This window comes from Myotis daubentonii, chromosome 11 (genome assembly GCF_963259705.1).
Source record: "Myotis daubentonii chromosome 11, mMyoDau2.1, whole genome shotgun sequence".
NCBI classification, from domain to species: domain Eukaryota; kingdom Metazoa; phylum Chordata; class Mammalia; order Chiroptera; family Vespertilionidae; genus Myotis; species Myotis daubentonii.
The window spans coordinates 36,740,639-36,767,045 of NC_081850.1; the positions used below are offsets into that span (position 1 = coordinate 36,740,639).

General features: G+C 45.1%; 1 protein-coding gene and 1 long non-coding RNA gene across 4 annotated transcripts in view; one reads left to right on the forward strand and one right to left on the reverse strand.

Annotated features, from left to right (window-relative positions):
* KANK1 (KN motif and ankyrin repeat domains 1) overlaps positions 1–26,407 on the reverse strand; it is a 192,992-nt gene that overhangs the window by 40,491 nt on the left and 126,094 nt on the right. For 2 of the 3 annotated variants that reach the window (XM_059656816.1, XM_059656817.1), the window contains one exon: positions 23,951–24,069. In XM_059656816.1, coding sequence (XP_059512799.1) covers positions 23,951–23,987 — 37 coding nt within the window. In that variant the 5' untranslated portion in view covers positions 23,988–24,069. Of the gene's footprint in view, positions 1–14,600; positions 14,776–23,950; positions 24,070–26,407 lie in introns of those variants that run through there. The other variant, XM_059656819.1, reaches the window with a different exon arrangement.
* On the forward strand, positions 14,888–17,768 carry LOC132211960 (uncharacterized). The gene is made up of 2 exons (XR_009447608.1): positions 14,888–15,596; positions 16,514–17,768. It is a non-coding gene; the product is annotated as an uncharacterized LOC132211960 (long non-coding RNA).

Below are 26,407 nucleotides of genomic sequence, written 5' to 3' on the forward strand. Positions count from 1 at the left end.
GCAAATCAACTTTTCTAGACACGGACCAGTGGGATAAAGAAGACAGAGATGAGGAACAGGACCTAGTGAACAGGTTTAACCGGAAAGTTCCCCGGATGACATTGTTAGCATTAGGACCTATAGACCAAGGAGTTTCCTTGTACCAAATCTACGTGAGAAACTCCATCTGTTAGAGAACACGCAATGAAAAGGGGGACAAAGTAAGTGTTCTTCACTCAGTTTTAAAATAATGTGCGGCAGGTGAGATTTTCCTATATTGCTCTTGCATGTGCCAACCAGTCTTTTTAAACGGGCTCTTACCCCACCCAGCCAACAAACCCATCCAATCATCCACGCATATGCTGAGCACCCACTAGGTGCGAGGACCAGCTCTATGAAGCCTGCATCCCTGTTCCATGGAGTTTACCTACCTACCTGATTTCACCTGGACCTCAGCTAGGGTTGCAGCTGTTTCAGGCATCTAAATGCTTTGTGCAAATAAAATGACAACATTAAGGAAAGCAAAAGTGTATGCCGGAAGTGCCTAGGAAATACCAGGTCAATTGACATGTCATAGGTTCCCTACCTGCATGGTTTGTTTAAAAGGCTAATTTATCATGTGGTATTATTTCTTATAGTTATAACTCTTCATAACTCCATTTAGCTTCTCCCTCTAAATCTTAAGATTTCCTCTCACAGTTGATCTTATCTCTGCTTCTTTAACCTGTCTCCACAGACTTTATTCTGCACACTCTCCTTACACCTCCACTGTCTCCCATCACTACCCTTTCCAAACTGGCTCCACGTTCTAAGTCTACCCATTCCCACACCCCACAGAGGGATTGCCGATCCGGGGGAGATGCAATTATCAGACTGCAAGATGGTTTTAGTCTTTCATTCAGGAAATATTAAGCAGCTTCCATGTGCCAAACACTGCCAAGAGGTAAGCAAATCGGACACAGAGCCTGCCTGGACAAACTTGCGACCTTTAGGAGTAGCCAGACAAGCAGCTGCAGAAATAAAGAACAACTGTGGTAAGTGCTGTTAAAGTAAAATACAGGAGGTATGCTAGGAGAGAGCAGGGACCCCACTGGGCTGGCCAGTGCTGTATTTTGGAGTCCACCAGGCAAAGTGTGCAGGTAGAAATTCTAGGCAGAGGAAACAGCATATACAAAACCTGCCACTTCTAGGAATTGAAAAGGGGGCTTTGCCTGATAATAAGGAACCCGCTCAGTGATTCAGAGAGGGGACAAGGCCCCCATCACACAGGGCCCCTGGAGTCAGGTTTTTGGCCCTTAAGTGCACTGGTTGGCTATTGAAAGGTTCTAAGCAATGATCAAATTTGCATTTTAATAAGACTGCTCTGGCTACGTGCTGGAGTTTGCATTAAGGTTCTCTTCAGTGTCCTCCATTTGGTTTTCCATAAATGGTTCAAGTCCCCATGAATTTTTCTCTAGGTGTCACAAATTCCTTTGCACCACATGAGTTTTATTGATTTTAGCCGTAGTGTTATAACCGGGAGGTACAGCCTGGCTGAATTTGGGATGCCCTGTGGTGTGGTCTACACCTTCCCCCACATACTGAAGGGGAGACTGGGAAGGCCCGAGACACCTGAGATTCTCAGGGCCGAGCTGGAGCCCAGGAGCAGCCTTTGCACTCGTCCTTCAGGGCTCTCTCTGTCCATGACCTCGTCCTGCCAACAAAAAAGAAAATATTTTTCCAAAGGATGACTCACTGCAGAGCAAAGTGATGAGATTTCCCTTTCTGAAGGTCATTAAAGCATGATAAACCTAATCGGGAAGGGACAAGTGTGGCATGCGTGAGGGCAGGAAGGAAGACAAGGGGGCATTTTAGGGAAGGCGCGCTCTGATTGAGCACGTTGAGGGGCAGAGGGCAAACTTGCTCCGTATTTGAAACTGGGATGGGAATAGCAGGGACTGAAAATGTCTGTGAAGCAAACAACACTGACCCTGGCCGCCAGCAAGTGTCTCCGTGGAGGAGGGAGAGAAAATGGGGCGGCTGCCAACTCTTAGTGCTCCCGGGCCTTGTCCTTACTCCTCTGCCCACATCTGACGAGGGCTGACGTACCCATCAGGGAAGGAAGGCTAAAGGCAGAGGACAGGGCCTGGGGGGCAGCTAAGACTTCTACCCAGTAGGAGGCCTCTGGCCAGCTGAATTTCAAGGTGGCTTCCCTCTGGAGTCACCTGAGTGTTCCTATCTGCCTGCCTTGCAAGGATCTTGCTGTGGGTGACCCTGACAGTCTGCGTTACATGTGTGATCCAGAACTCAGACGACATATGCTGCCTGCCAGTTGTTATTCTCGGTCGTCAGCGCACGTCGCGTTAGCTATTTAAGACAGTGTCGGGAGTCTATTTGGCTTAGAAACTCTCTTTTGGGCTTTCACTGTCCAAATGTGGAATAATTTGAGCATGAAACTAATATGGTCAACGACAGTAATAGATTACAACCCAGTGAGCAAATTAGGTATCTTGAGTTGATAACGTTATAATAAATACAGCAGTGTGCCAACTAATAAATAATGAAGGAATTGTGGAAACAGAAACCACCGTTTAACAACCATGATAACAATGGTTGATTCATGCAGGGATGATGAGTGCACACTAAGGCTAGTGGGTAGAGACGGCCTACTTAAGGAGAAGATATTGATTGGTTTGGCCTCAGAACACCTCCCCCACAAAATACTTATCAATCCCAAAGGGAAATGTGGTGACTCTCAGTATAGAAAGCTGACGGATAACCACCTGGACCGGGTGATCGAGGCTATAGCATCATGTGCCCCGGATGTCACGCTCTGAGAAGAGCACAGCATCATGGCTGTGGTGTTCCTGCTTGGAAGGCATGGCCTGAGTCTAGGAACACTGATGGGATTCTACTTAAAAAATATCCTACAAAGTAGCAGGTGTCTCTTTTTAAACTGCCACGGTCATGGAAGAAAGGGAAGGTTAGGCTGAGACCTGTCTAGATTGAAGGGGATCAAAGAGATGTGACAGATATACCACATGCACGTATGCACACACAGATGCAGAAACGATGGAGCAAATGTGGTAAAATGTTACCCACTGGGGAATCTGAATCATAGCAGCTATTTAAAGACAGGTCAGGCATCTATTTGGCTCAGAAACTGTCTTTTGGGATCTTGCTGTTCAAATCTGGGATAATTTGAGCATCAAAATAACAATGTCAATCAGTGTGTGTGTGTGAAGGCACACACACTCACATGAACAACTGTAAACGTCCATTTGCCCCGCCCTGCATGTAAAACCTGCCTTCACTGTGCCGGCAGCGTCTCTGGGGTACGTGAGTGCAGTCGGCCAGTCACCAGGGAGCACAGCCAACACTCCACTGTTGCTCAGATGTCACAAAAGCAGCTTTTTAAAAAACAAACAAACAAAACATGGGCTGATGTCTCTGCTCTCCAGTATTACGTATTCTTTGAGGAACTTTACATTTGTGTGAGGTATCCTTGTAAACTTGTAGAGCTTCTCAATTATTAATCTTGCAGACTGATGTGCCAGGAGCCCCTTTAGAGAGAATGCAGTCTGAAAGATCCTTTCTGTGGCATTAAAAGTCTTCAATGATTTAGCCCCAGTCCAGCTCTTCCCCGTTTCCTCCCCACCCTGAGCCTCAGTCCACGGGAGCGACTTGCAAGCCTATCTGCCTTTGCTAATCCTGTTTCCTCTACCAGCACACACGCCCTTCCCCAGCCTCTGCCACCTGTCAGAATTGGCTGTATCCACCTTGGGGCCCATCCTTTGTAAAGTCTTCACTTACCTCCAACTGCTCTGTTCTCGGAAGAACTGGGTCCCTCCTTCCCTCCATTCTCCTAAAACTTTGCCCACACTTACGGACACGTGTTATAGTTAGCAGGCACATGACTGCCTTCCCCTAACAGACTATAGGCATCTTGGGGGCAGGAACCACACAGTATTTATTTCTCTATCCCTTACCGCATAGCATGGTGATTGGCACCCAGCATGTTCAATGTTTGTTGAAATGTAAACTCCCATGTCTAGGCATGTACCGATTAATAAGTGTGGTGGAGAAAGAGTGTAATGATTAAAATCAGACACTCCAGGGCCAGGCTGCCTGAGTTTGAATCCTGGCTTTGCCACTTTCCAGCTGTTGGCAAGACAGATTCTACCCCAGGGGTGCAGTTGGGAAAAACAATGGCCTGCTTCGCAGTCCTGCTGTGGACCACGGAGAAGGATGCCTACTGTCCACTATTATTGGACCACTCTGTAGTTTGGTGACGCTTATAGCCCTGGCATCCCAAGATGATCCAGAACTCTCCTCCCTCCACCCTGCCCTACACCCCGCTACTGGCCTCCTGAGAAGGTACAGTTTGAAGTGTTGAAATGTTTATTCCAAATCAATTGGGTTTACTAAACTCTTGAGGTCTAAGTTGGCTTCTGCTTCCCAGAGTGGATGAGGGAGATGCCGCGTGGCCTTCAGGAGACTGTGCCTGTGCACGAGGGTACACACTACCAGGGGTGGGCAAACTTTTTGACTCGAGGGCCACAATGGGTTCTTAAACTGGACCGGAGGGTCGGAACAAGAGCATGGATGGAGTGTTTGTGTGGACTAATACATGTTAACACTGCTGCTGGTGAAGGAGCGGAGGGGAGAGCAAGAGAACCCTTGCTCTTTCGGCTCCGTGGGCCGGATAGAACAGCCGAACGGGCCGGATCTGGCCCGTGGGCCGTAGTTTGCCCATCGCTGCACTAGGCTCAGGGACAGTGGGGTGCTGGAGCTGGTCAGGCAGAGAGAGTGATCGAGGCTATAGCATCAATTAGGCACTGGAAGGAGGCAAAATAAAACTAAGAAGAAGTAGGCAAACGTCCTCCAACCTTTAAACGTATTATTATGGCCCGAGTTAAAATATTTCCTTGTCACAGTAAGAGGACAAAGGGAGGCACTGGTGTTTCTGAACAACCTCATTCTCATACCTCTACCAAAGTCATAGGAGTAAAGCGTTCTTTAACACAACGCAGAGGCGTGTGCCTTAGACCCAAGGGGCACCTTCCCATCCAGCCAGAATGGCTGCCTAAATAGGGGGTGGGGGGTATAATTCTTTTTCGTATTGTTGTTAACACTCACCTGAGAATATTTTTTCCCATTGATTTTTAGAGAGAATGAAAGGGAGGGAGGGAGGAAGAGGGAGAGAGAAAAAAACAAACTTTGATGTGAGACACATCCATTGGTTGCCTCTGGCATGGGCCCCAACCAGGGACGGGGAACAAACCTGTAACCAAGGTATGTGCCCTTGACCGGGAAATCGAGCCTGCAACCCACTGGTTTGTAGGCTGATGTTCTAACCACTGAGAAACACTGGCCAGGGTGGAGGTATAATTCTTTTCATAACACAAGAACAGGAGCTGTCAATATCTCCCAGTCCACACACACGCAAGGGGAAGCAGGAATCTGGAATCGCTCCATGCCGCAGTTAGGTCTGTATGTGTGAAATGAGGGGGTTGGTGGGACTCGGTGATTTCCAAAGGCTGCTTCCAGCCTGTGACTCTGACTGCACGTTGCACAAAACTTCCTAACACCTCATGCTATGTGATCGAGCGAGGAAAGAAGTTAATTGCAGCAGCTGTCAGACCAGATGTGCAGGCGGGCAGAGCCCCTGGCCTTGCTCTCTTCCCAGGCCATTTCGCAGCACCTTTCCAGTTGCACCACTACCCCTGGCACCACCTCAGGTTCCCCACTTCCCTTGGCGGTATCACCGGTTCTACTCAGGGCGTGTCTGAGGCGTCCAGAAGCCAGGCTGCAGGTGAGCGGTTGCGAGGGAAGGAAGTGGAAAGAGTTGCTGCTCCTGGGAATGGAACGGGCTGTGCCTTAATAAAGGGTGCATGACATTAAGGAGGCCGGGACATTACACTAAGGTGCACTCTATTACAGAGGCCCCGAGGCTTACACAGTGGCCCTCATCTCCAGGGTTCAGTGTCAACCACAAGAGGCAGTGACTCTTTACCCCAAATCTGTCTGAAGTAGCCAAGATGCCAGTCTTCAGAACTTGCCCTTCGCCAGCTTAGGCAGTGTTGCTCTTCGAGGCCCACTGTCTAATTTAAAAAGCTATTGCTGAGACACAGCCCGGATGTTCATGCCTGCATCCAAGAGAACTAGCTCGGGAACTAAATTCTATTCTCCCAACTTTCTTTAAAAATAACACGTTGCTCTTCCTGGCGGGTGTGGCACAGTTGGCTGGAGCGCTGTCCCGTACACCGAAAGGTTGTGGGTTAGACTCTAGAGCAGGGCACATACCTCGGTTGTGGGTTCCATCCCAGGTTGGGGTGCATACAGGAGGCAAAAGGTTGATGCTTCTCTTTCTCCTTTCCTCTCTCTTTAAATCAATAAACATATCCTGGGGTGAGGGTTAAAATTTAAACTTACATAAAATAACAATGCTGCTCTAAGCATAAAGAGGAAAATGTGCCAGTTCAAAGGGTGATTGTTGACGAGCTGAGAAGAAGCATAAACCTGGACTTTGGGACAGAAAGGGCCTTTCTAACACAACAGACACAAACCGGGGAGGGGTTGGGGGGGGGGGGGGCTGGAGTAACTGTATGACTCTCGGCCCTTACTTTGTTTTATAGTGTTTATATAAGAGAAAGAAACCAGCTTTAAAAGCACACTGAGCAGTTCCCATTAGAAAAACCGAGCTGAAAACAAATGGCCAAGAATGGATTTAGCAACAAAAAGGGAAACTCTGGAATTTAATTAAACCATAAACTCAAAAACTCAAGCCTTAGCATACAGTACAACCTTTCACTCCTGCAACAATGATGGCTTTATGTTAAAGCCCCAGACAAAGCTGAAATTTTCACTGAACCAAAAATCAAGCTCTGAGTGATCCTTCCCGGCTCGTTAACCGGAGCAAATACTTTACATGACATACGGAGCCTGCGTTTCTATCCCACCCACCCCCACCGGGAACGGCGCTCTGTCCTCCTGGTCTTTATTGGAGCTTTCTTACTTACCCACCCAGAAACAAAATAACTGATTTTCAGCAAGCAGGAAGCCAAGTCTCAGGCATGCCTCCCTCGGCATTAAAGGGACTACCCACATGGGCAGGCAAAGGGCCCAGGAGCGGCTGCCGAGAATTTATTTATACCCATTTGGAATTTCCTGACTAACCAGCAGCCTCCTGCTGGCCACGGGTTTAATTCCAGGACGCTGGGCGTCAGTGAGACAGCAAAAACTACCCACGAACGAAACTGCTAGGGAGGATCTTAACAACACAAGCGGTGAAGACAGACCTCTCTCTCCCATGCCCCTTCTGAGTTTCCAAACAAACTATCCTACACGAAACGCTAACCTAGAAATGCAGCTGTGGACCTGCTCATTCTAGGAAGAACTTAGAAAGGCAGCAAATGTTTCCATAACCCCCCCTGCCCCCCCCCGCCCCCCCCCCCTATACACACACACTCCCCCACCAAAGCCTCCAGGGCTGAGCAAGGCTCCCTGCTATAATCCGAGCCCTGGCTCAGCAACCCTCTTATGAAGGAAATGAGTCGGTGTAATGCTGAGCCCAGGCTGGGCTGGAGACAAGTGGTTCCTTTCCTTGGTGTATTTTTATTTAATGCAGCATGCAATTTGAAGGCTAAAAACACTCCCATTCGTAAACCACACGCCCAAACCTTTTTTTGTTGTTCCTTTAAACATTTTTACCCAGATTAGACCATGTGACTTTCTAAGACACAGAATTCGTTCCCCCTAAAAATGCATTCTGTTTTAGGGTGATCATATATTTGAGCAACCTTTGGTTTCTGTTTAAAAAGTGAAAGAATGATGTCCCTCTAATGATTTTACTTCAATTCACCACCTTTAAAAAATAAGAAAGAAAAGTTTCTTTTAAACCGTTCGTCACCTATGCCTAAATACACTGGGTAAAAGTGAATCGAGAGGAAGAGATTTACAGAATTTTCTCTACAGGACAAACAAGCAAAGCCAGTTCTAAACAATAAAGCAGAGATTACCGAAGATTAGGGATGGCTCTAAATGGCCTGCTTTGTAAAGTTCAAAACAGGAGAAAGGCGCAGTTTCCAAGCGCCCACACTGCATTTGCCTCGTTTGACTGGTTCCGTTTTAGTGTCCGCTCGCTGCCCGCATCACTCCATTCATCTGCTCCTTCCACTCTCCCAGCCCACATCTGGGGGCTGGATACTTCAAGGGATTCTCTTTGGCACAGACATTTTTCTGTGTGAAGCTACAAAGATTAAACTTTTTAAGGATGATGTGGGACTCGCTGAGGTTTGTTTTACACAAAACAAACAAACTGACTGAAAGGGAAATAACAAGCCAAGAACAAAGCTTCCAGTGGCAGATACTTTGAAATACGGGGTCCAAATAATTCCAAATTATGTTACCCAATACCTCCAACATCAGAGATCTGAGTTAGGCCGATTCTTATGTTTTTGGGGGACTTCAGAAAACTTTATGGAGCTATTTACATACCATAAAACTCACCCATTTTAAGTGTACTGATCGGTGAGTTTTAGTGAAAGTATATACCGTTGTGCATCTAACACCACAATCCAGTTGTAGAAAACATCCATCATCCTTAAAGCTATCCTCGGGTTTGTTTTATCATTTGCTTTTAACAGGTAATTTTTCTTCTCTGTGCTTTTGAAGAAAGCTTGGTATTATTTAGTCACATTAGTATTGTCCCAACTAGATGTTAATATCAAAAGTCTTGTTCTTAAGACTTAAACTGAGGAAAGCAACAGAATGTAGTATTTCTTAATCCTGCAAAGCAAAAATAATCCTGCTACGTTTTTATTTTCTTTTATATTGTGTTCTGGTAAGAATAGAGCTTACTCTACCAAAGCAGTTGAAGGTAATTATCTCGCATGTGTGCTTCTATGAAGGCAGGTCTAGCAGAAAAAGTCATTGTATGCAAATAAGTCTCTAGACCTCTGATAGAATTAAAAATAGGAGAGTCACAAAGGTTCCCATTGTAGTGACAAAGGCACACCTGTCTGCCTTTCCTCTCTCTTTATGTACAAAAGAAGAAGCCAAATGCAGTCTGGGAGGATGAAGACGTACTCAAGGCTTTTCCTCGGATAGGTAGAGTGTAGGCAGAAAAGATGACTCCCAGTGAGAAGGGCAATGGGCCGTAGATAAAAGGCTTCTGTGTTTCCCGGCTGGCTGAGGGAGTGCACTGACAGTCTTCCCAGGAGGGTGGCTGCAGAGTTCTGAGCCTGCAAGCAGGCATACCTGAGCCTGTGCTTCTTCTACGCTTACTTAACAGGATTACCGCATCAAGGTCTTTCTCCAGAGGGCCTGACCCCAGGTCTAGAGATAAAGCCAAAATCAAATGAAGTATTGACTGGTAACAATGAATTCTATTCTGGACATTTTAAGATGCATATATCCTGGCATGTCCTGAATTTACCTTCCCCCTCCTCTCCTTGATTTCTTACCACCTTCCCAGTCTCAGAGCCACAGCACAAATGCACCTGGGTTATCAGTCTCACAACAGTCTCCTTGCCCCCATCTCTCCCCACCATGCACTGCGCACAATTCTTCTTGACCGCACTGCTCCAAGTGTGTCAGACATTTATAGGAACTCGTTTAATCTTCACAACAACCCTATGATTGTCGGCAGTTCACAGGTGAAACTCATGTCATCCATGTTGCTACTCCACTGCTCCCGTCTACTCGACTGCTGTATTAATGCTACACTGCATTGAAAAGCCACACGCCAAGCACATTCGTTCCTGTAGCCCTTAGAGGGCAAAGCAAGCTGGGGAAGGGGAGGGGAGCTGACATTTCTGGTGGATGGTGTTTCAATGCTTTTGCTTGTACCATTCCTTCCCCTTCTGATGTACACCCCACAGTCCAGTGGTCGGCAAACTCATTAGTCAACAGAGCCAAATATCAACAGTACAACGATTGAAATTTCTTTTGAGAGCCAAATTGTTTAAACTTAAATGATATAGGTAGGTACATTGTTATTAGGTTAATTAGGGTACTCCTAAGGCTTAAGAAGAGCCAAACTCAAGGGGCCAAAGAGCCGCATGTGGCTCGCGAGCCGCAGTTTGCCGACCACGGCCCTACACCAAACCTTCTCGGACAAAGTATTTCTAGTTTGCAAGGATCAGCTAAAATATTGGTTCTGCCTGCAGTTGTCTCATCTTCCCAGCCTCCTCTTCCAGCCAGGCTCCCAGAGTAGCTTGTTTTTCCCCCTGTTCCAATCTGTGCACACACCTTACATTCCTACAAACGTACAGAAGCTTTGTGCTTTTCATCTCAACCACAGCTGTGCCCCGGCACTGCAGGTGCCCAGGACGCATTCGGTCAATTTAATTCCTTCGTGAGGAGCCAAACTTGGAGTATTTCCTTTTAAAGAGCTGCATGAAAATGTCAAGGACTCTGAGCCCAGGTCCTCACTTTACAGCTGAGGCAGGACAATGGGTGATGGGACTAACATCACCTTTGCCATTCGAGGTGAAGGTGCCAAGGCTGGAACCTCCCAGAGCAAGCACGTCAGTGCCACAAGTTCTCAACCCCGCTGCACAATCAAAGGGCCTGGGCTGCTTCTAAAAATGCCGAGTCACCCTCCCACTCCCACCTCAATGAGTCAGCATCTCCTGGGGTGGGACCAGAGGCATCAGCAAGTTTAGAAGCTCCCCAGGTGAGTCTGTGCCACAGCCTGGGATGCGAAACTGGGCTAGAAATCAAGCAAAATCTGAAACGCCAAGTGTGCTCTTCCTTTAGGCTAAAAAGAAGCTGAGAGCCAAATTGGGGGCAGCCCTTCAAGCAATTCCAGTACCTTCAGAGTCCAGATCACAAGTTCAAATACCTTTAGAGTCCAGGCCAGCAACGGAAAGGAAGAGGTCTGGGGGGGGGAGTGGGTGGGGTGGGGACCATAGAGTCCCTGTCCTCTCCCGTTGCCTGTGGACCGATGGAAATACACCCCAGTGATGTGTCAGATCTTTTGACTTTTCAAGAGAAGCTGAAGAAATCGGTATTTTTATATGAAACTGCCTAATTTAAAAAACTTTGACAATTGATGGGGGGGGGGGGAGAAACTATATTTATCAATAAATAACATAATAAAGTAAAAAAAAAATTGGGGGCAATTAATTCAAATTTTAAAAAAGCATTGAGTTGGTCAAACAGAACATGCTCCCAGGCCTCCCTGTGGCACCCAGCAAGGACTTCCCGGTATTTATTCGGGATCCAGTTTCATTCCTGTTCCCGTCCCTTTTCTTTTCCCACTTTCTAAGTGGCCAACTTTTTCTCATTTTATGTTGCAAGAGTCCTTGTTGGAACAAGCTATAACAAATTAGAAAAACAATTTTCATTCTGGTGCATATTAACTTAATTGCTTATATTTAAATTTAGCTCTTTTACTACTAAGATGTTAAAAGAGAAAAAAAACTCATGGATACAGACAACAGTGGAATGATTGCGGGGGTGGGTGGGTGGAGGTGAAAGAGGGCACGGGGGGGTGGGGGGGGGTAAATGGTGCTATAAAAATATATATAAAATAAAGATAAATAAATAAATACAAAGGCAACAATCAAAGCCACAGTCCAGGATCCCTTGCACCATTTCTCTCACAGGTAAACTTGATGTGCAAAATCCTGATTTATAAGCCCACCTTGTAAGAAATCATCTTAAAAAGAAACAGATTGAAGGCAAGATGCTGTTATCACTTTTAAAGGGGGCCTGAGTTATTTCTGCAGTCTTTGAGACTTCTTCCCAACCCCTAAAGAATTCAAATACCGTATGAGCTACTTTACCCATCTTTTCTCAGACTGTGATGGGGTGTGACACCAAAAGCTGGGTGCCTAAGGAAACCACGGTGAGGGAGAAAAGCGGGCGTAGTTCCTTTCCGTGTCACCACAGCTGCTTCTCCACCCACATCCACCAAAACCCAAGGGACTGTCAGGACTTGAAGAGATTACAAGGACAGGTCCAGCAAGGGCTCCCAGCTCTCTCTTGCCCCGTGGGGTGTGAACAGTGCTGGGTGTTGGAAGAGGACTGACTCCTCCTGTGTGGGACAGGGATTAGAAGGATCTGCTCCTACAACTGAACGCAAGGGGAGATTTTCCCAGGAGAGGCCACAGTCAACATGAGGAGGGTGTGTGCCCCGTGGAGGTGTGCCATTCCACTCAGGAGAGTGAAATTAGGAAGAGGATGCTGCGGAAGATGGGCCTATCTTAAAAGCCAGAAAAAGTCCTTTCTTCATGATACCCTACTCAACCAAGTGCATTTCCCCACACGTATGTGAGCCTTAACACTGGAGTCGCAATGAATTCATACACATTAGGCTTCCCTTTCAGTCTGGGTTGCCCCAGGAATATTACTTTCATCCAATTTAAACAAGAGACTGTCACGCAATATGCTTTCATCTTCGGATTTAAAATCAACATTTAAAAAAGTCAAACGGCCCTAGCTGGTTTGGCTCAGAGGACTGAAGGGTCCCAGGTTCGATTCCGGCCAAGGGCACATGCCTGGGTTGTGAGCTTGATTTCCAGAAGGGGTCATGCAGGAGGCAGCTGATCAATGATTCTCTCATCACTGATGTTTCTCTCTCTCTCTCTCTCTCTCTCTCTCTCTCTCTCTCTCTCTCTCTCTCCCTTCCTCTCTGAAATCAATAAAATTAAAAAAAAATGGTCAAATGACAAAATTAACTGAAGCACAAAACCAAGTGAGGGAATTAAAACTTTAAATTAGATTGCCACAAAGACTTTGAAGGCTGTAAATAATCAGTGATGATAAGGACAGTTCTTCTCATCTCAAAGGGGTGTCAGACCTGCAGAGACCTTCCTCAAAAACAGTGGGAGAAGGAAGGTAGACCAACCAGCCACACTCCCACCTGAGAGGTCACCAACTCAGGTCCTCATCCAGTTTCAACCAGCCACCAAAGCAGACTAGATACTAGGCCTGGGACAAAAGAAACCGGCCAGGGTTCCACCTCCTCTCTCCCTGGTTGGGTTGCTAACAAGCAGAGAAAGGAGAAAGGAGAGAGGCCATGAAAGAACTTTCCAAATGGCCTGTGACAATAACCCTCCCTGGACAACCACATTATATCAGGTCACCTCTCCCTGAAACCCAAAGCATCTAACAGACACTGTCATTGTAAGCCTCCCTAGAGTACGTGATGGGAAGAAGGCAGATACCAAGACCTCCACTTAAGTCAGAGGAAGAAGAAAGCAAGCACGTGTGTGTGACAAAGTGAGAGCCGCCTGCTCATTCAGGCGGGGAGAACACTGCAAAGGGCATAACAAGATAAGACTGGCAACTGGCAGGGCTCAACCCCAGATTCATAAGTAGGCACTGTCCTGCATTTTGCTCTGTATTAGATGCCCAGCATTATGCCAGCACAAAGCCGGTGTGCTGCAAATACCTGCCGAACACTGAGCATGGTGACTCTATGCTCAGCACTACGCAAGCCACGATGGGCACACCAAGATGAAGATGACACGGAATCTTGCCTCACAAGACCTCGAAGCCTACATATTCTTGAGGTACACAACCATAACTCTTACCTAAAAGCAAGTGATGACAACTACTTAATAGAGTGCAAAGCTCCCTGGGAATAAGGAAGAGGAAGGGTGACTTTCCATTGGGAGTATCTGAGAACACCTGTTGGAAAAGGTTAAGAGAAGAAGCAGGTCGTGAAGGAGAAGAAGGGCTTATATTAATAGGTAAGGGAAAGACGTGCAGAGGAAGAGAACAGTGCTCTGAGCAAAGCCACTGAGAGGGGAACAGGACAGAGTGGGCCTGGGGGACAGCAGCTGGGAGGGTGCAGGGGACCGCACCTCTTTCACAGCTCTTTGGGCAGACCTGGTGTCTTGCTACTTGGAGCCGTGGAAGCTTGGAAGGCTCACCATGATTTCTGCACGCACCAGGACTGGAGAGACAGAAATAGACTCTGGATTCTATCAAAATAAGGCCAAAACCAACAGCTCAGAGTTAAGAGAAGGGAACAGAGATTAAAGTGAGTGAAAGATAAAATGGTTGGAGAGAAAGAAAAAATAACAAAAGTATAGAAAGCTGAATGATCCTTAATCTTGCCAGCCATCCTTAGCAAAACAAAATCACAAAGCAGTGAGAATGAGGCAAAGACAGACCAACTTTTGCAGGCCCTGAGGACTGGAGCGTTCCACAAGAGGGAAACAGCTGCCTTTACTGCCACACACATGTATGTGCAGTCACTTAAAAGCCAGCTGCTGGATGAATGAACTGGCTGAACTGAAGTATTTCTCCGGAGTTCTGAGTTATTCCTTCTGGGAGTCCCCAAAGGAAGCCCCGATTTAAATGCACCACTATTTGGAAAGTTTACTTTTTCATCATCCAAGTGTCCAGAAGACAGACCACCAAAGAATCACACCCCAGAGGGAAAGCCCCGACTCTGGGTCCCCTCTACCTTTCTGAAGATGCTCTGGTCTTGGGTTTCTTCACTTAAAAGCAGTATCCAGAGGCGGCGTAAGTTCCAGCAGCTTCCTAGTGCCCACAGAACGTCTGTGCACCCTTCCTCAGAGATCACACAGTGTGTGTGTGTGTGTGTGTGTGTGTGTGTGTGTGTGTGTGACGCAGGAGAGTGCAGAAGGCAGTGCTCAGGGTCTGCTGGGATTCCTTACGGGACAGGCTGGCAGAGCTTGTGATGTGACCGCTTCCCCTCACACGGCCAAACAGCTGTCCCTGGGGCAGACGTGGAAAGCGTGGTGCTAATGGAAAAATCTGGTGGCACAGGACTTGGGTGTTTTGCAATGTTTTCCTGTAGGCTGCCGCTGCATTGGTCTGACATGCAAACCATTCCCTCCTCCCCTCCCGGCCTACAGACTTCCAGGTCTCCACCCCGAGTGCTATAAAAACCAGTGTCTCATCAGGCTGATTCACCCCTGGAAGGGGCGGAGTCCCGGTGAGGGTTCATGCTGCACGGAGCCGGCAGGTCTTCTGCCTCCTCTGCCAGGCCAGAGAAGACAAACCCGTCTTTGTCCTCACAGTCGGAGGGGACCACGCCAAGCGGGCTGCCTCAAAAACATGTCCCTGGTGTGCTCCTGATCTGAATAAAGCATCCCAGCCACTGGATCTGAAATGCTGGGGGAAAGGAAATAAAATTGCCGTACCTTGGAGGGTATGTGGAATGAGATGAGGGGGATACTGAGAGCAGAGAGAGAGAGAGAGTGAACTATTTTGGGTGTTAGTTATAAAAATGCCAGCGCTGATGCACACAGACTAAGGTTTTAAAGGTATGAATCAGCTGGATTATGGATTATTAGAACTGTCACATCTGTCTCCCCCTTTTATATTTCTAGTCTGGGAATATTCTCCCTTTCTTCTTCCAGGAGACTCTTAAATGTGCCTTCCGGAGAGAAACACTCCTAGTGCCTTAGCCTGATGGGCGGTAGATGCCAGAGGAAAGGGCACCAGAACATGGGCAGGGATGGGAAAATTGGGTAGGACAAGCTGAATCAATGTTTTCCCAAACTTATCTGCAAAGCTGATGGGATTTATCAACTAAACCAAACACTGTGAGACTAAATTTGGAGAATTGCATGACTATCTCTTGATGCTACCTAACAGAAATCTCGTCCAAAATATAAAAGACCCCTTTCGAGAGAAAACTTTTCCAAGTAAGTAAAATTGTGAAAAAGAACCTAAAATAATCTCAGTACTTGTGACTATTAATAGCTAATGACTTCCATGAACTATTGCTCTAGTACCAGCTCCTTAATAAAGTAAGGATTCACATGTCAAATTGCAACCATGGCCACAACCTTTGATCCAGCTGGGAGAAATGTCATGGACCACTCAAACGGGGCTTGTCACAAACAGGACGGAGCAAGAGTGGTACAAAGGTTTAACTTTCAGGATAAGAACAAACCCCATGACTCCAACAACGTGTCCCTCGGCCCAGCTCTCCCACATGTCAACAGTTCTGCTTTTCTACCTGTTGGTTAGAAAGGCCTTCTGAATATTATAGAATATTATTTAACCTGAATTTTCAGCCATGGCTTGCTCCCAGAACTGCTAGGATTAGAAATCTAGTCACAATTTTTTTTCCCCCCAAATCCTCAAAATAGCAACTTGCTTATTATTTTTAAGTTGTGAGATCACAAAGGTTATATATACAAATGGGCCGCACAGTTTAAAAACTTCTCATTTTCAGGCTTCACAGTGAACTACAACCCCAAAGCAGAACCAGGCTTTGCCTCTAAAACATGAGCATAGTCCTAAAGCATATGGAAATGAGTAAGCCAGTTACAGCTCACTCCGAAAACATCCCGCAGAGAAGCCAGGAGAGGAAAAAGGGAAACACCAATTTATTTTTAATTAGAATTTCGAGACGTGTTGGAATGGCTCTTATCAAATCTGATTTCCTGGCTGGGTCTTCCTTGAGGTTTTTATTAGAGAAGTCTCCTCAATGCAATTTTAATTAAAATCTGTTGCCAGAAAAGAGCAAGAATTCACTACTCCTCTGAATTTGGGAACTCTGCTAGTATTTTTCATGCCAGATCAAAACAAACAGCTTTTTTTAAAAAAAAAACAGAAAAGGACCCCTGAGCAGAAACTGAGCGCTTCAGTCACTCATTCCCTGGGCCCACACAAACCTTTCTCAGAAACGACACAGAGGAGATGAGCTGGAATTATCCAGCTCACAGGAAGAACGCAAACCCTGGGAAAGGAAGCTGGTGAGTTACACTCTGACGGGCTGAGCTGGCTCACCCAAGTCCTTCAAGAAAGAGGGGAAGTGCACAATCCGAAGCCAACGCCAATACTCACGATGGGAAGTCTGTGGGTGAGCAGGCACAGGACACGCACGTCCTTGGAGGAAGGGCTCTTCTAATCCTTTGCCCCACGATGCAAGCTTAGAGTGACAGCAGCAGCTCAAGTCCTCAACACAGTGGACCTCCCTGTGGGGTTTTCATTTGGGGTTTTTTTCTTTCTTGTTGGCACCCACCAAGCATCTAGGAAGATGTCTCCAACCAGAGGGTATCTTTGCCCGGCACCCTACCCTTCCTATACTCCCTACACTCGCTGGAAGTACCTGCCTCCGCCTGGCTGGAGAGATAATCACCTGCCTGAAATCAGATGCTTAACCCATTACGACTCGATCAAGGTTTGGAGCAAGAAAGCATATTAGGTGAAGCTGGCCTATGGCTTAATGAAAACCCAAGCCCTGTAAACAGGCAAGCTCCGAGCAGGCAAGGACCCTTGAGAACCTCTGAAGGGGCTGCATGCATCCTGGGGTTTTGTTTAACCAGACAGGCAGGGCACCGAAACCCAGGTCTCCTGTTTGTAGGTAGTCTCAGCATTTCCACCGCTAGGAGATTCAAGGATAACAGCTTTTTACCTAAAAAATGTAACTGTCTTCTCATCCACCATCACTGCGAGAAAATGAATTATCCCATTGATAAACGTCAGTGTGAAATTAGCCTTCAATAAATGAACAACGAACAGTTTCTTTTAAAGTTGAAATGCACAATCTAACTAAATTCAATTATTAAATGCATATAAGATATTAGATATATTTTAATTTCCCTCTCTAAAATAATTCACACTAAGAGAAAATAACTTAGCAACATAACCCCTATCAGGAAGGACATTTTATTCTTAACCATGCTACTTCTGGGTTTTATACATTTTCTGAAATTACATACTTCCCCCTGGATCTGTTTAATCAGAACTTCGCGGACACCACAGTTCTGATTTTAATGTCAATGGAATGCCGTAAGCAAAGAAAAGAGACTCTCCATATTGAACGTCTGGCTTAGCCATTAACTGTGTGAGCTGGACAAGTCGTGTTTTGTCACCTAAAAGTCGGGCAGGGAGATTGGACAGGTAGAATCTAAAAGACCCCCTCCCTCCTCTAGCTCTCACAGGTTTTTGTTCCACCCGCTCAGCGCTCCCAATACGCCACTGAACACACCGCCGACGGGAGAATGCAAAGCACAAGTAGCAACACACATTGGATCCTTTTGCACAGGAGACCCCGGAAGGTCATGCCAGCTACCCACCAGCCGAAGCAGCCCCGGTTTCTAATCAGCTCACCCTCTGCCTCTGAACCAGCGCCAAGGCGGACGACACGCCGGGGACCCGCCGCGGAGAACACACCACCTCTGCTGTGGCCGGAGACTCTCTCCACAGGTGGCCTCAGAAAACACCAGGGTGGTTCCAGCCAGACCAGTCAGTGCAAACTGGTCTTGCACTTGACAAACAGCAGGCAGTTCCTGCTGTCAGGGTCACCGCAGTGGGCTCAGAGTTCTGTTTGAGAAATACTCCTGCCCAGAAAAAATATTTGCACAACCGAGAGTGGGCTGCAGGCGCTCCACCTGCGCTGCCAGGAGCCTCTGGCTCTGAGTGACCGGGGGTACCAGTGGCCTTTGTACCTCCTTGAAGATCAGCGTGGAGACAAAGCCTGGAGCCGAGTAACTGACAGGCTCACGTATGAAATGTATTCTATTAATTTAAAATGACAGCTGCATTTTCATGCAATTCAATAAAGACTTGAATAAGTAAATAATGTTATCTGTCTCGGGGGGGGGGGGGGGAAATGTATATATTTAGGCTGTGAAAGAGAAACAGCAAAAGAGGGCAAAACGGCAAGTAAACTAGTAAAGGCAAGTATTCGCAAAAATAAAAGATGGTGACGGCAGGCAGAAAAAACCGCTCCATAGCGCTCCTCTACTTGTTTCCTGTAACTGCTGGACTCAGGACAGCAGCACAGTTCCTGCCCCAGTGCCACAGCAACCCTGGCACGATGGCACCTGCCCGGGTGTTTATTAGATCAGGAGCGCACGGCAGAGGCAGCAGGGGGGCAGTGATGTCCTCTGACATCGGACCTGCACCTTGCATCTTAAAAAAGTGTTTTTTATGGCTATTGTTTCATTTTTTTTTTTCTCACAACAATCCTGTGAAGTAGGCAGGACGGGTATTATTATCTTCATCTGACAAATAAGCTACTTATTATTTGGCTTCTGCAGAGATTCTAAACTCTTAATTAACATTTCACAACATTAATTAGTGTTTAGAGAGGTATCAATCAGTGCCTCCAGTTTACAACATGATTCAGAAACTTGGGGAAAAGTGGACTGTCCCCATCTGAAAAATCTGCAGAAATACAGCAATTTTCCTAACCAAAGACCCGCCCCCTCCCCCATGTACTTCCTAATTAGCTATAAAGAGGACAGTCATAATCCATTATGATGCTCATTCTCATCACGTTAAAAAATGGCATTAGGGCCCTAGCTGGTTTGGCTCAGTGGATAGAGCATAGGCCTGCTGACTGAAGGGTCCTGGGTTCGATTCCGGCCAAGGGCACATGCCCGAGATGCAGGCCCGATCCCTGGTAGGGGGCGTGCAGGAGGCAGCCCATCAATGATTCGCTCTCATCATTGATGTTTCTCTCTCTCTCTCTCCCTCTCCCTTCCTCTCTGAAATTAATAAGAATACATTTTTAAAAAAATGCCTTTAGGGTACTCTTAGTGATACCACAATACAATGTTTAAAATTAATAAAAACAAAACTGCGTCAGTCATCAGAAATCCGATGAAGGATCTAGTGAAAAGGAGGTCACACTGACAGTGACAGGGTGGGCAGGAAGGAAAAAGATGCAACAGGTCAGGTTTCCAGGCTCAGCAAACAAACAGAGGACACGCAGTTAAATTTGAGTTTCAGGTAAGCAAAATACTTTTACAGACTCTGTCCGCAGAAAACCTCAACTTCCCCTCGAAGATAAGATTCTTTCTGCCTGTTTTGCTCATTGCTGTGCCCCCAGTGCACAGAACAATGCCTGGCACGTGGCAGGTGCTGAGTGATATTATCCATATTGATTAAGCGAGGTGGTATGGGCATGGGTGCTTGCTATGTAACTAACCTCTACCCATTTTGCATGTTGGAAATGGATCCTAATAAATTTTACAAATTACAGTATTAATTAACTGCTCTTACTTTCAAATCAGCACCTTTTATCCAATCTAACTGAAGGACACACTGGGGAAGTCAGAATATAAAAGGACTTGTGACTCGTCCCTTACCCAATTGCAACGCTAAGCAGGGACCTGAACGTGGGGTGATCAGTCATCAGATGGCTTTGCAGCCGAGGGCGCGGTGTGGCCAGGTGGTGTTTTTTTCAGCTGCTCTACTTTTTTTTGTTTTATTCTTAAAACCATGAACAGTGTTTCTTTTGCCAGTGCCCTGACCCCAACATCTCATGGGATTTCTTCTCAAGTTCTATGGAGCCCAAAGCAGTGGTTTTTCAGGGGTTGGGGGGGGGGGACCCCTTTTGAGCATAACACATCTAGGGTAAGTACATATTTAATATTACACTGTATCTTTGGAAAATAAAAATAAAAATCATACCAATTACTCCACATTTAAAACTCCTACTAAACTACCCTAATAATTTATCTTTTTCTCAGGGGAAAGATTAGTAACAGGCCTTCACTAGCTGCCATAAAGCCCTCTTCATCCCATCTTAATCTGAGGCCTGTAAATTTCATTTCAAAATAGTAAATTTATAACGAGCATACACTTTTGCATTGTTTGAATTTGCCTGAAAAAACAACCAACAACAGTGGGTATTTGTTTTATAATACAAAATGGGAAAGGAAAAGGTAAAATTATTTTTATAAGCACAATCTTAGCTATGTGAAATATAGGGTGTTCCCAAAAAAATGTATACACAAACTTAGAATAATTATAAAGGCAGTGTTTATTAAAATATATTTCATTTTCAAAATTGAGACATTCGCTGTTAAAGTATACACTGTATATACATTTTTGGGGGGACACCCTGTATATAAAATTTAAAGACTATATGAAATTACTACTAGTAATTCCTGCTTTATTTTTTTAGACAATGCTATACATCTATATTTTTAAATGTTCTATACTGAGCATCATATATATATATGTGCTGCCATGTATATGGCAGATACAATGTATATATATTTTGATAGCTGTAAGTGTGATTAAAGTAATTATGTAGGACTGAGCCTCTAATCAGATTTGCTTACAGGCTTGCTGAGGTCATGGTGACGAGAATAAACAAAAGCCTTCCCTGTGTACATGAACAATCCATACCCTGAAACCCAGAAGCCGCATTAGAGAGCTTTCCTTCGCATTCAAACTCAGTGCCCAGGCCCATAGGCAGGATACAGAGGAAGAGGAAAGTTTATAGCTGGATTGTCAGATTTCGGGAACAAGAGAAAAGAGAAATCTCAGGAGAAGTCAAGTTGGACAATGAATTAGGGACAAATGGAGTAGATGTCTAAACCCTTGAAGACAGATATTGTCAGAGACTCCAGAGGGTGGAGGTTGGAATTCCCCCTCCCCTCCCCTCCCCTCCCCCAACTCCAAGCCCCACCTTCCTCTGAGCCTGGGAATGGAAGTGAGGGCAGGGAAGGAAGGGAAGGAAGATAACAGCATCAGCATCACTAGATTGAAACCTGCCCACAACTCTCAAGAAATTTCACAATGGACCCCCACCCTCCACCCTCTACCACCCCATCCACCCCCACCCACATTCCCAGGGCTCTGGATTCCTCAGAGAAGGCATCGCCCCGGAGCTACACTCCCCCACCAACCCTACATTAAAAGGAAAAAAAAGAAAGAAATTCCACATGTTTCAGTCTCCTTCCTTATCAAATATTTCACTAGAGAAACCAGTAATAATCCTGACTTTTCTCACTTCACTTAGGTAACTTACTGAGCTTCGCAGAGCTACTACACAGGGACGATAGAGCTGGTGATAATGAGAACAGTGTAATCGCACAGCGTCCCTTCGAGGATTAAGTATGATAATGCAGGCAAAGCATCTTGGTCACTATAGTGTTCATTACATGTTAGATACTGTCATTCATATTTATTGCTGACAGCAGTCCTGAGCAAAATTTAGAGAAGTCCCAAGAAGTTGGGCAGTAGAAAGGACAAGCAAAAGAATGGGCAAAATAAACAACTGACTTTATTTGGGTTTGGTTTTCGGCAAACTAAGCATTCTTGCCAGAGCGGATACTTCCAGCTCGGATTGCTGGAATAAAAAGTCACATATGTATACCGCATACAAAAATAAAACTCAAAACAGACTAAGGACTTAATTGTAAGACCTAAACCCACAAAACTCCTAGAAGAAAACATAGGCAGTAAACTATTTGATATCAGTCTTAGTAACATATTTTTGGGTATGTCTCCACGAGCAAGGTAAACAAAAGCAAAAATAAACAAATGGGACTTCATCTAAGAAGCTTCTGCACAGCAAAGGAAATCAACAGAACAAGAAGACAACCTACGGAACAGGAGGATATATTCACAAATGATATAGCCGGTAAGAGGTTGATATCCAAAACATGTAAGGAACTCACACAACTCAATAATGAAAAAATAAGCAATCCTTTTAAAACATGGGCCGAGAGCCTGAAGAGACAGTTCTCCGAAGAGGACGTACAGATGGCCAACAGACATATGAAAGATGCTCAACATCACTAATCGTCAGGGAAATGAAAATGAAAATCACAATGAGTTCCACCTCAGACCAAAAAGTCAATAAGTAACAAGTGTTGACGAGAGGTGTACTGCTGGAGGGACCAGAAATTGGAGCAGCCACTGTGGAAAACATTATGGAGATTCTCAAAAACTAAAATAGAACTACCATATGACCCAGCAATTCCACTTTCGGGGATTTACAAAAAAAGGGAAAACACTAATTTGAAAAGATACACGCTCCCCTATGTTCACTGCAACATTATTTACAATAGCCAAGATATGGAAGCAACTGAGGTGTCTGTCAATAGATGAATGGGTAATGAAGATACGGTACATATAGACAATGAAATATTACGCATCAATAAAAAGGAATGAAACCCCTCCCCTACTTGCAACCACATAGATGGACCCAGAGGGTATTAGGCTAAGTGAAAGAAGTCAAAGAAAGAAAAACACAGCATGATTTCACTTATATGTGGAATTTAAAAAAAAAATCAAGACAAGAAACAGACTTATACAAATAAGGAAGAAACTGATGGATGCCAGACGGGTGGGAGCAGTATGGGGTGGAGAGATGGGTAAAAAAGGTGAAGGGGAAATAGTCAATAACAGTGACAAATTTGCACAGCGACAGATGGTTACTAGACAGTGTGGTGAGCACATCGTAAGATGTATAAACGTTGAATCACTAATTTGTACACCTGAAACTAATGTAATATTGTCTGCCGACTACAATAAAATAATGATTGCTTTGGGGGGAAAAAAGTCACATACATGGGCTGGATGTGCCCACTTCAGGCCTCTTCTTTCTGCTGTTACCTGTAAAAGGACCCCTCTTTGTTTTACAGTTTACATACTGCATTTGCTCTATAAATTCCCCCCAAATTTCATATAAGCAATATTGGGATAGGCAAACTATATAGGTTTCCACTGTAACCACGGTGAGAAGTAGAATGTGAATCTTTCTGATTCAGAACATGGCTTGCTGCATATTCCCCTGGGAAAGTCACTTTGGAGAACATACCCTTCTTTTGTCCCCTCCCTTTCCCTTTGTGCAGCAACATCAAACACAACTGCTCAGGAGTAGATACTAGGGACTGGTTTTAAGCATCCAAACTCATTTCCTCTCCTATCCTTCAATCCCTCATAAAGAAGTACCAGGGGAGTATACATTACACATGCATCAGCATTCAGGGTTTTACATTTATCTTTCAACACTTCAATAGAATTGACTTAGGTAATAATTTACCTCACTGATTTCTGTACATAAAGACTTTAAAGATAAAAGCAAATTCTCTAAGAGATTAAAAATCAAAACAATGCCTCCCCCAATTTTAATGGATAGAAAATCGCTTTGAAATTCTAGTTATCTAGGCAACTTGCTGTTATCTACCGATTTAGTGAAAGAGAAATTAGAAATTGGTTCGAACATAGATACATACACACACACACACACACACACACACACACACACACACACACACACACTCCAGAACACAGTTACCTGAGGCACAGCCGTTAACCTTTGTGGTGTGAGCCATGCTGGCTTGAGTCCAACGACAGGTCTAGAAAGGAGTGAGGAGTCATGCAAATTTATGCACCAAGTTCCCAAATGCATTCAACCTGAAACAATAAAGAGAGCCCCATCAAAAAGGATCATTTAAAAGTATGTACAACACTAAATCTTAGATTTCCGTTTACAAGGATGACTGCTAGTGGAGAGAGCAAATCTGAAAGGGGGCAGAGAGCCCATGGCTCAAGGGGGTGGCGGCCCTGGACCTGCCATCCGGTGCTAAGGGAGTAGTAACACGCAGACAGGTGCCCGGGCGGACAGGCACTGAAAGCAGGTCTCCAGTTAATACTCTGATGGGAAACAAGACTGGCTATCCAGAAACGAGACTTTTTAGGAAGGTGGTCTCCAAATACAAATGACCTCCTAATGTGTATCATTCTGTAGCACTTCACAAACTTTTGGTTTTTAAGCTTATCCTCCTTTCGAAATGTTGGCTCAGTAGTTTCATTTACTCAAGTTCAACTTGAAAGCAGTTGTTACACCACATGGTCACATTTCTTAAAAAAGATGAACTTCACGGCAATTTTTTGAGATATCTCAAGTCTTTCACCTAAAACACAAATGTAACCTAGTTAATCCCCCTCTTAAAAACAAAAAATCTTCAATATTTCCCATTGTCCTGTTGGATAAATTTCATATGGCAGTTTTTTATTTTCCAAATGGCAGTTTTGAAATATTAGGGTTCATGTTGAGCAACATACTGGTATTTATTTTACATTGATTCTCTAGTAAAAGTTAACTGAGATTACCGTAACGTTACTTATGTTACAATCATAGAATTTAAAAGAAATGGGGAAAAGAACAAGAATAGAAGAAAACATTACTCCGACCTTTGCAAAGCAAACCATGATACAGACAGAACTAGTCTACTGTTCTAACCCTAGGCCCACAAAATCAGAAGAAATTGAGCTTAACAAATTCCAAGTTCAGAACTGAAGTGTCAATTTAAAAATCTACCATATGACTCCCAACAATAGAATTTTAAAATAACAACATATCCATATATACTGAAATCTAACGCAGCCATTGAAATCATTTACAAGTTTTTAATCATACCGAAAAACACTCAAAGGACATTGATTTTAAAACTATCCTATCACAAACATAATTTCATTAAAAACTTGTACCAGTACAGTATGTACACATTTAAGACATTTATTTAAACCAATTAGAAACAAATACACCAAAATGTTCATTGCCCCAGGATGCGGTGCGATTACAATGTTAGCTCCTTTACTATGTCTGTAATAATAATTATTATTAAAAAGAAGTAGATACTTCCTGTCAACTTTGTTTTTATTTGCTTTAAAAATGCTATGCAAAAAGCAGCTATCAGACTCCAGTCATGGAGATTCTAAGAGGTCAGAAATGTAAGTAAATAAAAAAGGAAGGAAGAGGAAATGGCTGATGACTTAGCTTGTGAAATCTCCCTCACTGTTGGATGGATCTGTACAGTTCAGAGCTAACTACTGTGAAAGCGACTCAGTGCAAACGCTAACGAACGGCTGCTGCTGACAGGAGTGACCCCTGCACGGCTTTTCCAGCTACAATGACTACGGCTCAGCTCCGGACCCAAAGCTGGACCTTCCACCGGAGGCCTCCAGGTCCTCGCCGGCCCCCAGTGTCCGCCTGGCAGCACACCTGGAGGGGAGAGGAGCTGCAAGCTCTCTGACTCTGTGGCAATCACCCGACATTCTGCTGGAAAGGGGCACTGGATCAGGCCCAGGGCATTGAACTTGGAGAGCAATAACCTCTGTGCACAAGCAGAGCTAGCTGAATCAGAGAAGGCTTCAGGGCTAGAGTGAGCATCATCTTTAAGAACAGGAATAACCATACATGTCTGACAAATGTACCTTTGTAAAAAAAAAAAAAAACAGGAAAGAAAGAAAATAGACAAATGGGGACTGGGCGGACTGAAGGAAGGGGAGTGGGGAGATAAGGGGGCAAAGAAAAGAAACCCAGCTGCTGGAATTATTCAACGAATTATACGTTTCAAAGCCAACAACAAAAACCTAAGTGAAATCCCTCTTTCCGGGCCCCTGTGGAGCCTGGTGTGTCTGTGCTCTTGCTTCATGGTGGCTTGTAAATACCACCATTTAAACTCCTGAGGGCGAGCAGAAGGCAAGAGGGAACAAGCTGCAGGGGTTATGGATGCATGAAGTATGTGTCAAGGTATGTGGATGGAGATGTGCCCAGGATCTTCCTAACCGAGCTTCATAAACGGTGGTCCAAGGTTCGCTCACGTTTTGGACCCCTTTCACCCAGCAGAAGATCTTTACCTCAGATTCAAATGAGTCCCCCCGCTCCCCCACCCTCCCACAACTGAACAATACAATCAAAACGAGGGGGAGCTTAAAATTACGAACTACAAGCATATCAGTGGTAAAA